Raw genomic sequence first — 16,147 nt, forward strand, 5'->3', positions numbered from 1 at the left:
GTAAGAACACTAGTGATGATTAAATAGAGAAAATATCCAATTCACTTTTTTTTTTATTTGACTATTTGCACGCAAGTCCATGATATCTGGGAATACAGGCAACCATGATTCATGTTTTTAATAGTGCTCTGCAGAGCAGGCACACCTGCATTCATATACAGCATTCGGGGACAATCAAAAAACTTGCCATTCTCTGACTTGCCTGATTGGCAAAACAAGTTATTTATCACTAGAGACCATGTCTTTATGCAAAGCCCCCACAGCTACTTACTTAAATGTTTTCTTATGCTTTTGGGATGGTTAGTGACTTTTATACATTTTTGTGAGTGTGGGTTTAATGTTATTTACTTACCCTAATTTGCTTCCCTCCATTGTTTTTCTATGTAAGCAAAGTGGCATACCTGGTACTTCAGGGTACGAGGGACCATGTGCCTCTCTCCCTTGTTTTAATCACAAAACATATGGGTTGGCATTAGGAGGCTCTTCATTTCTACACTCAGAAAGTCATTAGGAATAAGCTGAACAATAAGTTTGGTTTACAAAAGTTGGTACGTTAATCCGAATCCCACTGAAGTCAAGGGGAACCAAATCTTTAAAATCAAGCATTGACCTAGGTGAGTATAAATGTTTGTTTTTTTGTTTTGTTTTTTTTGAAGGCCATACTGCTCTTTAAAAAGAATGCAAGATTCCCCTCAATACCATGCTTGGGGGATGTCCTAAACCTGCTTATGAGTGACTCATCTGTACAATGTATACAATGTAGTAAAGTGAAAAATACCTTTTAAAGTGGAACTTTACCTAAAAGGGGAAGTTCCACTTTTCTGCCTCCCACCCCCCCCCCCCCCCCCTTACCTCTTTTGGACACACTTTTTTTTTTTTTTTTGGAGGAGCGGATACATTTTGGCAGGTACCTGCTCCCACTTAAGTTTGGACCACCTAGGCACCCCCTTCTTTGCAAAGTGCAGTGTGGCTCGCTCATGTGCAGTGGGAAGCCGAGGGGAGTCAGGTCAAGCTTCCCTCAGTAAATATATCAGTGGCAGGGACCCAAAGACTGGTGAATAACCAGGCTGGGTGAAGATAGTGCTTGATCCCTTTGACAGATAAGTGTTCTTTTATTAAAAGTCAGCAGCAACAGTATTTGTAGTATTTTTTTTTTTTTTTTGCCTATAAATAACATTGCCCAATTACTTTGGTCTGTTTGTAAACAAAGTGGCCTGGGATTATTTTCATCTATACCAGACCCTTGTCCTAGATGAGGGTTTGGTATAGATACTAATGGAGGACCCAAAAATAGAAAAAAAGCAGGGTTACCCCTAAAAACCGGGTCAGTGAGGCATACCATGCCCCATGCCCTCAACATGTCCCATCATCAAATACATGTCTAGGGATGTAGATCTGTCGTCAATCACTATGGTCAATGCCTGCCCACCTCCCAAAACAAAAACACCCACTTGCTGACACAATTTGCTCCTGGTGGAGATTCTACAGCTCAATTTTTATTTTTATTTTTCTGAATGATAACCAAGGTTTTTGGATGCTATTAACTTTCATTTGTAATTGGGGTCCAGAAATAGCATGCATAATTGATAATACCAAAACTATGGTGCTAAGCAAAGGATAAGGGGATTCCAGACTGGACTACTAGGTACCAGGAGTATTTACAGAGTAAAGGGGCCAGGTACACAAAACCAATGCACAGAAATGATTTACAGGCAAATAGGATGTGCCCTCTGTGATAAATGTCCTTGTTTTTATTTAGTGCATCTGTAAATAAAATGTATATCTGTACATACATTTTTGAAGGGTTTAAGCATACAACTTTACATATTTTAATACTTTTGTTAAATTTGGCATTCTTTTTATGATGATTATAATGATAACCTTTATTGTTTGGAATATAGCAAACTAAAAAAAATGCTTATAAAGGACGACTTTTAACAAAATTAGACACTAAAAAAACATAATATTTGTGCTTGTTTGTCATAAGAACTACCTTCAATGAATGTGAACCTGCTCAGAGCAGGGATTTCATTGCATCAGCAAACCCTCCAGTATCTGTTTAGAGCCATTTAATTTATTACTTATATTAAATATCTAATTTGTTATCTCTTCAGAGCGATATGTATTTTTTCAGACCCAAAACATGTTTATCCAATGCTTTAGTACTTTGGTTCTATTATGTCCTGTAAGAATGATAATAATGGCAATAGGTATTATGTTTACAAGCAGCAGCCATCAATACCGCTTTTTCAATTTCAAAGCAAATTTAACCAGCACATCTCTAACCGGTTATTATTACATTATTTTTCTAATTTAATTTAGTTCTCAATTAGTATCAAAAATTGCTTTCTGCCCTTCAACCTTCAGCATTTTACAGTGGATGTGCTGTTTGTTAGCTAGTAAAATTATCTGTTCACGTATCAAAGACATATATTAGTGTTCTTGAAGTAAACAGCATATTAAATATAACAGAGTGAAATAAAAGGCACTTATTAAAAGTTTATTGGCTTTAGTTATGGGTGGCTGAAAAAAAAAACCCTTTTCTTACAATGTGTTTTTTTTTTTTTAAAGGTCAAGTTCGCTTTTGTTTTTTAAAAAATTCCAGCTCCCATATGTACTAATATTCCATTAATATACCTCTGGTATAGAAAATAAAAAAAGCTTTCTCTATATGCTAGAGCAGGTTTTACCTTAGCCTCCAGTGTCTCCTATAGAAAACTCCTCCATTACTCCCTGGGATCCAACCTTTAGGAAATTAAAACCATTAGAAGGAAGTACTTCAGCAGCTGACCTCATTAACACCCACCTTGTACCTGCCCTCCCTCTCCAGGAGATTGCTGCCGACCCCTCTGCAGTTACATGCAGTCATTGTCAGTGAGAACAGTTCTCTTTCAATACACTGTCAGCATCTTCCTCTGCTGATCAATTGTTTTGTACCTTACCTTCTTCTTTCATAGATCATTCATTTGGCAGAATGTACAGAAGAAGTGGCTGAGTGAACACATAACAGCCTATGTGGAGCAGAGCTGTATTATTAAAAACAGGAGACCTGTGTCCCTGGAAGTCTGTAAAATTCACCGTACACTATACAATCTGATTGTACAATCTCCTTTAAATCTACCATCAACTATGTAGTGTAAGGGCCTGCCTGATTGAATACAGAGTGGTTGGATAGATAGGTGTGTTATAGTAAATCTAAAAGAGATTGTACAGGTATTGTACAATCAGATTGTATAGTGCAGGGGTCCTCAAACCTTTTAAACAGGGGGCCAGTTCACTGTCTCTCAGACTGTTGGAGGGCCAGACTGTAGTTTGAAAAAATATGAACGAATTCCTATGCACACTGCACATATCTTATTATGCAGGGTTCAGTAATGTGTTTCACTCAGAACCCAGGGTTCAGGAGTGCGTTGCGCTCAGAATGCAGTGGTAAGGAGTATGTTGCGCTCAGAATGCAGGGATCAGGAGTGCACTGCTCTCAGAATGCAGGGATCAGGAGTGCGTTGCGCTCAATGTAGGGATCATTTGCAGGGATCAAGAGTGAGTTAGGCTCAGAATGCAGGGATCAGGAGTCTAGCACTCAGAATGCAGGGATCAGGAATATGTTGTGCTCAGAATGTAGGGATCATTCACAGGGATCAGGATTGAGTTAGGCTCAGAAAGCAGGGATCAGGAGTGCGTTAGGCTCAGAATGCAAGGATCAGGAGTGCGTTAGGCTCAGAACGCAGGGATCAGGCGTGTGTTAGGCTCAGAATGCAGGGTTCAGGAGTGCGTTAGGCCCAGAATGCAGGGATCAGGAGTGCGTTAGGCTCAGAATGCAGGGATCAGGAGTGAGTTAGGCTCACAGTGCAGGGATCAGGAGTGCATTAGGCTCAGTGCAGGGATTGGGGTGGGGTGGGAGGTAATGTGAAGGTTGGTAGAGGACACTGCTATGGGGGTGGCCCTGCCCATACCATTGTCCTCTTCCCCCTTCACATCACCTCCCACCCACACACACACACATAGTGGTGTCCTCTGCCCCCTTTCCCTCATAACAATGATCTCTGCCCCCGCCCCCTTTCCCTCCCATAGTGGTGTCCTACCAGCCAAGAGCAGAAGGCAGCACAGTTCTGGACAGAGGCCTAGAGCGAGAGCCAGCAGAGTGACTTTCCATATTAGCAAGATGGTGATTGGTTGCCCTGTGTCCTAGCAACCAATCACCTGTGGTTTATCTTCAAAAGTTACTTTGGGCAGCTCCTCCTCCTGCCCTCCGTCTTGAGCTAAGCTGCTTCCTGCTCTCTGCTGTTCACTGATGACAGCGGCGGAGGAGGCTTACAGGAGCAGATCCATGGTAGGGCCAGCCCTAACAGATGGGCCAGGTAAATGACCTTGGCGGGCCTTATCTGGCCTGTGGGCCATAGTTTGAGGACCCCTGGAATACTGTATGTCCTCCACTATACACCTAAAATTAACTACTAGTACTTTCAGTGTCAATAATTATTAATGGCACCCTATACACAGAAGCAAACAGGCATTTTGCTATGGGGAGAAACGTACAACAAATGTGGCAAATTGTGCAATAAACTGCAACATGACAAAATGTCCCATGAGCTACTTTGTCACGTGTAGGGCAACCCATTGAAATCAATGGGTTGCCCTATGCATGTTGTGGAAAAAAAATGCTCCAAAAACGTGCGCTCCCACTATGCTAGGTGTGAATGGGGCCTAAACGTGAAATCAGTGAGTTTACAGAAGAACAATGACAGCTGAGTGTCTCCACCCACTCCCTCCTATGTACTTGAATAAAGCTGGCCACACACTATGCAATCTGGTTGTACAATCTCTGTAGCGTTTGCTTTAAATTTACCAAAGCTATGAAAGAGGAGGACCTGAACCGTCTTTTCAATTTGTATCAAATCAGACAGACAACTGATGATAGATCTAAAGGAGATTGTACAATCAGATTGTACAGTGTAGGGCCACCTTAAAGGAAGAAGTAGGAAAGAGGGTGGAAATAAAAAAGGAATTTAGTAATGAAAGAGGTGTGGTCCAGAGTAGTAAACACACCCTATTCTGTGATGCAGCAAGGCAGTGCATGATGGGATATGAAGTTTCCTGGAAGGTCCCATAATGATACAGGCAGTGATAGGCTCAGAATGCTTTTTTTTTTCATTTTGAACAGAGAGGTGTAGATTCAAAGCTGCCATTGACAAGTTAAATGAGAGATGGCACATTGGGATGGTTTAGATAGAAAATATATTAGAAAAGGCTTTATTATGGGAAGTGAAATTCTTGTTGAAAAGGTGAGCATAGCCTTTACTGTGTTACTAAACCCACAACAGTAAAATCAGTCTGTATATGTAGTAAAGCATGCTTGTTATACTCACTGTGGAACCTAAGGGGTTAATCCTTAGGTTCCTTAGGTTCTTTAATCCTGCCTTCTCTGGTCCTCCCCTTCTTACACAGTCCCCAAACCATCTCCTGATAAGACAGAGCCTTTGGAGTCACTCTGCTCATGTTCAGTTTGGTGTGTACTGCTAGAGAGGTTTTTTATCTTGGGAGGGTGTATGTGATCAGCACAGGGCCAATCAGCACTGACCGGACAGAGGGCCAGGAGTCCTGCAGCCTCATAGGACAGTCAGAGGAGAATGAAAACTCCCCCCACAAGCTTGAACCAGACACTGATGAAAGTCAAAAGGCTGCTACAGATTATATTGCTAACGAGAAAAAGTATTTAGCAGTTTATATTTACTAAAATAGGGGCTTGTTGAACAAAAACACTTAGAGGCTGCAGCCAATGAATACAACACTGATCTATGTATTCTGACAGGGAAGGAGTCCCTCCGCTGTCACAATACAATAGTGCAGTAGGGAGGAGTCTCTCATCCACCTCAATTGTGTTGATTGGAGGATCAATTCAGTTTTTTTTTGTTCAGCCCACTGACTGAATTAAAAAATTGAGACGTATATGACCCTCTTTAGCCTACAGGTATCCACCACGAATGACTGTCAAGCTAATTGTTTGGTTTCAATGCTTCAAGTCCCTGACCTAGCGTACATAGTGAAACAAGGAATTCCAACTTTCTCTGATTTCTCTTTTTGATGCATACTTGTACTAGGTCTAAGATTCAGAAGTTCTGAAGCCAAACACAGACAGAAATATCGCATTTTCAATAGGAGGCCAGAAAAAGTAGCATATGTGTTTTTTTATGATGGGTATACTTTAAGAAAATGATGTTTGTTATTGTAACTTATAGAAAAAGATCACATCTCATGTCATTAGCCATTTGTTTAGACATCCTGGTCATTTCAAAGGGTCCTTAAGCTCATTCTTGCAACTGTGAGTAAAATAATTTCTTGATAACTTTTTATTTATACATATTTATTTATTTGTAGAGAATGAAAATGACCTTGCAAAAGTAAAGGACAGATTGAAAAATGCGGATGAGAAAAACCAGGATATGATCCGAGCATTGAACAATACTTTTGGAAAGCTATCCACAATGCCTAATGGTATATATGCATTTGTGTATTACTGGCTTAAAGTTGCTGTAATTTAGATGGTGTTTAATTACTTAGGTGAAACCTTCACTTTCTTTATCACACACTGCTCTAAAATGTGCAAGATACAAATTGATTTTGCATTAACATGCTGCGATAGTTTGCCGAAACAGGATAACAAATAGAAACAGCAATAAAATGTTTGTGTGGCCAAGGGCGTAACTAAAGCTAAAGCAGATCATGTTTGGAATTATGCAGACAGCCATAGCATTTGGCAAATACATTGTGATGAAGTGAATGTGCATACAGTTTGGAAGTTTCTATGCTCCTGATGCCTAACCCAAGGCACAAGGGCAGCATGCAGTTCACTGGTTCCTATGTTGGGACCCTATACTCCAGCATCAAATAGCTAGAATTTTTCATAACTAGGTAAAGCAAAATATATATGAAACTGGTTTCTACTAGCAAAGTGATTTGGCTTATTTTGTTTACACATTCTTAGTTTTTATGCTGTCTTTTTTTCTTTGCTCTTTTTTGTTGTTTATTCTTTTCAGGCGTTGTAAAAATGGTTTTTGCTGAGAGAATTATCTAATGTGATGGCAGTCGTTTCTTAAGGGGGTTGGAATGGGTGTCGACTTGCAAATGAACATTAATGGCAGCGATCTCTAGCTGGTTTTTTAACCATTTGTCATGTATTCCACTGCAGCATGTCCTTAATAATTGTCAGCCATGTTTATAGCAATACTTTAGTCTTTAACCATTACTTGTAGCATGTCCACTGCCTCTGGCCATCTATTGCAGTACGTCCAGTCGCTGAATGTTTTTTGTATATACTGAACATTGTGTTAGGACATTTGGTGATGTTGGGAGTTGCACCATTGCTGTATGCAATTTCTAGGTAAAAATCATATCTATCACCAATGGTTTTGTTTTAGCATCTCATCAGGCATAGTTGCATGCCTGATGGTGGCATCCTATCAGATTCTCACTGCCATATTGCTGGTGCAAATCAAAATTTCTGCTAAATATTAGAGATTTTTTTAATGAAACTACTCTCTTTATATTTATACTTAGTAATGACTATTAGCATCCATTGTGGCTGAATTTTTATAATAAAATAAAGGATAATAAAAATAAAGAATAAAAGCAAGCAAACACTTCAAAATCAATATTACATATTGTAGACCTAGTTTCATAATTATTATACATTTATTTTTGCATTATTACCATACAGATTTTAGGGAAGAATCTTAAGAGCCACATTCAGCCATTTAATACCAGAGGAAATGTCACTGTAATGTGTAATGAAATGAAAAATTTCCAATTCAAGGGAGGATAATGTTAACATTCAATTGTGAAGACAGTTTCTTGTATCCATTCTCTGTCTTCACTTGACACACATTTGTCTGTAATAGATACAATGGCGAAGATTCAGACTGCAAAAGACAAAGCCAAGCAAGCAAATGATACTGCCAACGATGTTCTTGCACGCATCAAAGATCTTAATCTGAATCTCCTGGGGTTGAAACAGAACTACAGTGCATTGAAAGAAGACATAGCTAAAACCAATGCTGTTGTAAAAGATCCAGTTGAAAATGGTAAGTCTTAAATATTTTACTTTTGTATTAAAGTACAGCTACATATCAAGTTTCAAAAAATGAGGAGAAACTGTAATACATTCTGATTTGCAAGGCTGCAATCCGGACATCTTCTGGCCACTCAAATTTATTTGAACTCCCTTCCCGTCCCCACTGTACAGTTACTTCAACAACAAATTTAAGTTACTAATAGGTAAAAAAAAAAAAAAACGCTGACAGATAGAGATGTCATTTTTTAACAAAAGCCTGTGAAATGGCCTTACAAAAGGACAGAAAATAAATGACAAGATTCAGCTCCCATAGACTCCAATGAGTTTGAATAGGAATGGCATGGGAATGTCCAGTGAACCAAAACGTGCTTGGTTTAATCATCACCAGTGTTAAACTATGAATTCAACTTTCAGTTTAATTTTACAGACAAACACAATTCTTGTTATGCCCAAAAAATCTCTCTTAAACTTACTGAAATCTATACTTTAGTTAGAAGCACTACACATGTGCAGGCACTTAAAAGCGAATTGACCTTTTATTTTTTACAGCAGTCATTAAAATAAAGGGTGACTGATTGCTATAAGTTACAGTGCTTTGTACATTCCCATTGGAACTATACAATAAAGATCACCATCTTAACACTTACTGGATCAATGTAAAAAAATGAGAGGAATAAACATGTTCACACTCTCTTGCTGCACCTTACTCTATTTCCTATTAAACCATTCTATAGTCTATATGAAGTCTGTAATTGGAAAACAGGAATATGTAACAAAGAAATGACTCAGCCTAGAGAAAGGTTGATTTCCCTTCTTGTTTTCAGTCATAATAACAGAAGAAGCTGGTTTAGGGTGATGTAAAACATGTTTTAGAAAAAAATTGGAATACTTTATAAAATGGCAAAGTCCATTATGAAAACAAACACAATCTGCCTAATGGCTTTTTCTTACAAAACAGTAAAAGGTTTAAGCTTCTAATTCCTTGTTCAAGTTGTAAAAACATGACAAATTCCCTCAAATGTACAAGTGCTGTAAGTGTAGTTTCAGATGGAACAGAATATCATACCATGGGGTCTTCTGGTACCTTATATTTCACTTTATACCAGAATTTCTTAGTTCGCTAGTATTTTTTTCTAGTATTTCTACTTCTAATTAGATGTAAAAAAGGATTTGCTGCACCATAAGCATATTTAACACCCCCAAAAATGTGTGGTCTTCTCCTTTGAGAGCCACCACTCAGCACTGAGTGCACCTGGAAGCTTTAAAGGCTAAGTTCACTTTTTTTTTTTTTTCTAATTTCCAGCTGCCCTATGCACCGATATAGCATGAATGTACTTATTTTGCAAGAATAAAACAGCTTTCCATTAATTCTACACAGGCTTACCTCCCTCTCTTCATAGCTGTTTAAACGCACTGCTCGATTACTTCTGCTTTACCACTTGGTCAGACCTTAGGTCATGACACAGGAAGGAGTTGACCAACTGATCTCATTAGCACACACCCTGCATCATCCACCCTCAGCTGGTCAACTCCTTCCTGTGTCGTAATCTAAGCTCTGACCAGGAAGTAAGGCAGAAGTAATGGAGCAGTGTCTTTAAACAGCTATGAAGAGAGTCAGGTAAGCCAGTGTAGAATGAATGGAAAGCTGTTTTATTTTTGAAAAATAAGTACATTAATGCTTTGTTGGTACATAAGGGAACTGGAATTAAAAAAAAAGAAAGGCGAACTTAGCCTTTAAATCCTAATTGTCACCGACAGTTCAGGTCCGAACTGATGATTAGGAGTCAGTCAGTATGATTAACATATTTTTTCTGACATAGTAATCGAATGCAGGTTGGAGGCTTTACTGGAAAAAAAAACTGTAAAACTGTATCAAGTTTTGGATACATTGGAAAAAGGTTAGCACTTTTGTTCGATTTTTAGTGCTCTTTGAGAATCAGCCTCTCTAATTTCCCTGGTGGCCATTGTCAGTGGGACTGAATGCAGAGTGAAATCCAAAATTTTGAGTTACCACCAGAATAGCAACAGAGTAGAAATCTTTGAGTGGAGATCCTGTTGTATTTGCAAGAGAAGTAGTGAAGGGATATATCCCAAATTGCACACAGATATATATGTGTAAAAAAAAAAACAATCCCCAAAAACGGACAGGACCCTCATCTCTATCCAAAACATTTTTCTTTTTTTTTGAATTACATATACTTTAGATGGGTAATAAATCTGCAAATTGGATAGGCGTGTCACCATTTGCCTGTTGGATGAAGCTGTATCATATCTTTTTTTGATTTTATGGTTTCTTAAATCGAATGCAGTCATTCATTCTAGCTCAAACTTGATATTAACATATGAAAAAGAGAGTTTAAATTTGTCCTTATATAGATAGAAATATTCTTACTATATTATCATACAGACAAATTCTAATATAAAATACATATTAAGCAAAAAATGAATAATTCAGTATTCTTTTTATTTTTAAGTTCAATTATTTTAGGAATCTGAAAATGTTTAAACTGTTCTGTGACCTTGAATTACCATTAAAAATGAATACTTTTTAAAATCCTCTTCGCTAATTATCCCACACAAATTGAAAACTTGCCCACCATGAAAGGGGTTCAGGGGTTAAATTTCTTTTTTGTGCTAAAAGTCAGAGGATTTTTTTTTGTGTTCTCACAAATTTCCAACTTTTTTTTTTTTTACCTAAACAGACATCTTAAAGCGGGGGTCCACCTATCTATCGTTTTTTTTTTTTTTGAGTTCATTCACAAACTTTTCTTCTCAGCATTACATACTCACATATTATGTGTAATATATCCGCCTGTGTCAGATTTCGTCGGAAAGAATAACTTATATTATTCACTGCAGGCGGTTTCCATCTTCATTGTGGGCATTTGAAGCCCACAAGCATTTATTTCCTGGATGTGGTGAATGCTGTGCTCCCAGCATTCACTGCTCATTCCCGCACATGCTCAGTGGCATCCTGGGAAGCCTGAGACTAGCTCCCAGGAGTCTGGGAGAGGCTAGAAACACGCCTACTCCCACGGGAGGAGAACCAGGAAGTGCAAAGAAGAATAGAAAAATAAAAGGTAATTACGGCGATTTTAATTTTTTTAAACGGCATGTCAGCATCTAGGCAAGGAAGAGAATACATACAGATATTGTTGTAAAATTTGGGTGGAACCCCGCTTTAATAAAAAAAAAACTGTATGTTGCTTAGTGCAATTGAATTCTTACTTTTGTCAGCTCAGCAACATAAACGTTTCAGCTGCTTGGATCAGTTAGGGAAAGCCAAAAGCAAATGAAACAATTCATAGTTCACTAATTATTTTAATAAGCCTTATCTCAAAACAGTGAACAACTAATTATGAACTTTGTGCTGACAAGAAAATAAATATAAATCTTACCTGAATCAATTTAGTTTGCTCAAGTTCTAGAAATCATAGACAATTGCCATTTTTTTTTTTTACTATAATACTTGTTTTTATCTTTTTTTAGTCTATGTTGCATCTAAGTGCTGTTGATCTTTTGTAGCATCTTCCTGTCTATAGGCATGCACTCTTGCTAAGGCTACATGGCATTTCTCAGGGTGGGTTTCCTGATGATGATAATAACAGTTGAACATGTTTGCATAGCGGGTATTGAAATGTCCACAGAAGCCAGTGTGACAGGTAACATTACAGAAACACAACTGGAAAACAGTGACAAAGCGTTATCATCCAATAACAGAAAGATCCTGAACAAGGACCCTAATAGTAGCGGTACCTGCTATTGTTCTATTAAAAAAACTGGAGAATGAAAAGTATTCCAAATTACTTATTTACAAATTACAGTTTACAAACTACCAAACTATATCACTGATATGTTAAAGTGTATGCAAACCCTTACCTTGTAAATCAACCCTGAGAGGCAAAACATTACATTTGTGTGTGTATGTAATATGTATGTGTATACAGTATATATATATATATGGCCAAAACAGGTGAGGTGAGCAGCACTTAGGTAATCTCTCAATGTAACACAATCAGACCATCCCACAGGCCAAACAGTGCCTTGAAGATGTACTCACACCCCTTGAAATTTTCCACATTTTGTCATGTTACAACCAAAAGCGTAAATGTATTTTATTGGAATTTTATGTGATAGACCAACACAAAGTGGTACATAATTGAGAAGTGGAAGGAAAATGATAAATGTTTTTTTTTCTACAAATAAATATCTGAAAAGTGTGGCGTGCATTTGTATTCAGCCCTCTTTGCTTTGATACCCCGAATTAAAATCTACTGGAACTAATTGCCTTCAGAAGTCACCTAATTCGTAAATAGAATCCACCTGTGTGTAATTTAATCTCAACTATTCCGTGAAGCCCTCAGAGGTGTGTTAGACAACCTTAGTGAACAAACAGCATCATGAAGGCAAAGAAACACACCAGATAGGTCAGGGATAAAGTTGTGGAGACGTTTAAAGTAGGGTTAGGTTATAAAAAAAAATATCCCAAGCTTTGAACATCTCACAGAGCACTGTTCAATCCATTATCTGAAAAGGAAAGAGTATGACACTACTGCAAACCTACCAAGACATGGCAATCCACCTAAACTGACTGAGCAGGCAAGGTGAGCATTAATCAGAGAAGCAGCCAAGAGGCCCATGGTAACTCTGGAGGAGCTGCAGCGATCCACAGCTCGGGTGAGAAAATCTGTACACAGGACAACTATTAGTTGTGCACTCCACAAATCTGGCCTTTATGGAAGAGTGGCAAGAAGAAAGCCATTTTGACAGAAACCCAAAAGAAGTCCCCTTTACAGTTTGCGAGAAGCCATGAGGGGGACACAACAAACATGTGGAAGAAGGTACTCTGGTCAGATGAGACAAAATGTTACTTTTTGGCCTAAAAGCAAAACACTATGTGTGGCAGAAAACTAACACTGCACATTGCCCTGAACACACCAACCCCACCGTAAAACAGGGTGGTGGCAGAATCATGTTGTGGGGATGCTTTTCTTCAGCAGGGACAGGAAATCTTGTCAAAGTTGATGGGAAGATGGATGGAGTCAATACATGGCAATCTTCGAAGAGTCTGCAAAAGACTTGAGACTGAGACAGAGGTTTTCCTTCCAGCAGGACAACAACCCTAAACATACAGCCAGAGCTACAATGGAATGGTTTAGATCAAAGCATATTCATGTGTTAGAATGGTCCAGTTAATGTCCAGACCTAAATCCAATTGAGAATCAAAGGCAAGAAAATTGCTGTTCGCAGACGCTCCCCATCCAGTCTGACAGAGCTTGAGCTATTTTACAAAGAAGAATGAGCAAAAATGTCACTCTCTAGATGTGCAAAGCTGGTAGAGACATCCCCAAAAAGACGCAGCTGTATTTGCAGCGAAAGGTGGTTCTACAAAGTATTGACTCAATTTGCCCTTACACTTTTCAGATATTTATTTGTAAAAAAAAAATCTGAAAACCATTTATCATTTTCCTACCACTTCACAATTATGTGCCACTTTGTGTTGGTCTATCACATAAAATCAAATAAAATACATTTACATTTTTGGTTGTAACATGAAAAAGTGTGGACAATTTCAGTGGGTATAAATACTTTTTTAAGGCACTGTAGATAGAAAAAAGTTCAAAGGATTGCTGCACATAAAATTGATTCAAACAAAACAAAAAACATACAAAAAAAATTTGAAGTATTCCATAATGGCAGTTTCATAGACTAGCAAGATCACGCCCTTCTCCAGATAGGAACACACAAAGTCTTAAGACACATATCGATATTTATAGCTGCATAAGCAGCTTAAAGATTTGGGGATGGAGAAGCAACAGCATAGAGATTTTCTCATTTTCCCAGTGAACAGCTGTGCAGGAAGGGGGGGGGGTGCATGGTCGTGTCAGCAGAAGTCTGATCATTGGAGGACAGGCAGGCTGTGTTCGTACACAGCCAGAAAACTGACCTGGGATGGATATGCTCTCGTGCCTAGTGTGGTCAGTTTAATATATAAAAGCAGGAGGACTGTCAGCATCACTAGGTATTTCACACAAGAGAGGCAATACAAAGAGAACAGGATACTTTTTAACACAAGTACACATGTCAGGACTATTAAATGTTGGAGTAACATACTCTTTAAAGCTTATCTGATATTTTAGTGTTTGGAGTTACATTAACTTTAGTAATGAAAAAAATAATGAATTCAAATTTATGAAATCACAATGAATGAAACCCTATATATGCTTTAACTTGTTATTGTAGTTTATAAAGATATTTTAAAAAAAAAAAATCTGCCGTTTTCATTTTAAAATACCTGGTAATCCTGTCATGAAGGTCTTTGTTAATTGCATTATCATTTCTCTGGCACCATTTATTTTATAATTCGTATACTTTGTTTTACTCTAATACATCTTTTTTTTTTTTTCGTGGAACATTTTCTTTTCAATTATTTTTATTAAATTTAAACACATAAAAACAAAAACATTCCATTTCAAGACCATATAAATATATCTATATCTATAGATCTATAGATATAGATATATACTGTATATATCTATATCTATATATAGATCTATCTATCTATCTATCTATCTATCTATCTATCTATCTATCTATCTATCTATCTATCTATCTATCTATCTATCTAGATAGATATAGATATACATATCTATAGATATATCTATATATATATCTATATATATCTATATATATATATATATATATATATATATATATATATATATATATATATATATATATATATATAGATAGATAGATAGATAGATAGATAGATAGATAGATATAGATATATATATTAGACATATACAAAAACACTCCTAATGCACAAAACATAAAAACACAATCATTACAAATATGGATCTATCTCATAATATACTCCATCATGTTAAATATATTCCATCGACTCCCACCGTCCCATCCAGAAGTGTTGTCCTTTATACTCATAGTAAGTTCTCTAATCCCTTTGCTATACCGTTGAATTTACTTAGTGCCGTTCCTTCTAAAAAATGTGACGTATCCTTCCCTTTCTATTAATACATAGGAAGGAGGAATTCTCAACTTTTTATCCCAATTGAAAATCCCTCCTTAAAAGGTGCTTATTTCCATGAAATAAATAAATACATTTTTACAGTGAATTTTGCAACCCCTTTTTATTATTTTATGAGGAGAAGTTTTTTTACTTCCATCAAAAATTTCTTCACTAAAGTCTACCTAATTGCTGTTTACCAAAAAAAAGGGGGGGGAACCCTGTTATAATACCCTCACCCATTGCCTATGGTGTTAAATTCTCTCAGTGACTTCCTTCTCAATACAATGAACCTGTGGGTTTTCCAAACCCCTTTTATTTATTTATAAGAAGGAGAGATTCTTTTTGCTTCCATTGAAAAATGTTACCTTATCACATTTATTTCTGGTGTTTACTACAAGTGTCCATTTCAACACAGATCATGCAGACATGGTCTACTATGGTCACCTTCAGAAAATCTGCCATGAAAGCAGCCATCATTGGAGCGCAGGTATGTAGACAGGAAGTGGATAAAAAGAGGCTGGATGATATTACCATCATTATTATTATTATTACTTGTGAATAAAACAAGTAAATGACATTCAGTTAGTTGTGCATTTATATTAGAGGAACCTACATATCAAAAGTTAGGCTACTCTTTCCCACCCTTCTCCCATATCACACAACAAATGAAATAGCAATCTGTGCCTTTTTGCTGGCCTTTTATATGGGGTGGTGTCCATGTAGGCAAGCTGCTTCCTGGGTCAGAGACCATGCTAGGCATTATTGGAAGGCCTTTCAATGTTGCAACAAATGTTCACATGGTTGAAAAATGGTGACAACCGTTGTAACACAAGTCATACTTTATCCATAATCATTCATCTCTGGTGAAAGGACACATTTACAGTGGATTGCTGTTTATGCAGGCATATTAGCTTATTTCTTGTTAGAATGTGTTAGGTTTTATTGCTGTCCATGTGCCCTTTGTGATAATTGCCATTGATTTTTGAAAGCATATCTTCTGAATGAGAACACGGACAGCAAATATAACTTTAAAGAGAGCCTAAGCCTTC

The 16,147-nt window shown here is 37.4% G+C and overlaps 1 protein-coding gene across 7 annotated transcripts in view; it reads left to right on the forward strand.

Annotated features, from left to right (window-relative positions):
* The window catches only part of LAMA2 (laminin subunit alpha 2), a 1,513,089-nt gene that overhangs the window by 1,341,859 nt on the left and 155,083 nt on the right, over window positions 1–16,147 (forward strand). For all 7 annotated transcript variants that reach the window (XM_073627245.1, XM_073627247.1, XM_073627249.1 and 4 more), the window contains 2 exons: window positions 6,376–6,492; window positions 7,896–8,078. In XM_073627245.1, coding sequence (XP_073483346.1) covers window positions 6,376–6,492; window positions 7,896–8,078 — 300 coding nt within the window. The remainder of the gene's footprint in view (window positions 1–6,375; window positions 6,493–7,895; window positions 8,079–16,147) is intronic.

The sequence above is a fragment of the Aquarana catesbeiana genome, linkage group LG04, assembly GCF_042186555.1.
Source record: "Aquarana catesbeiana isolate 2022-GZ linkage group LG04, ASM4218655v1, whole genome shotgun sequence".
Taxonomy (NCBI): Eukaryota; Metazoa; Chordata; class Amphibia; order Anura; family Ranidae; genus Aquarana; species Aquarana catesbeiana.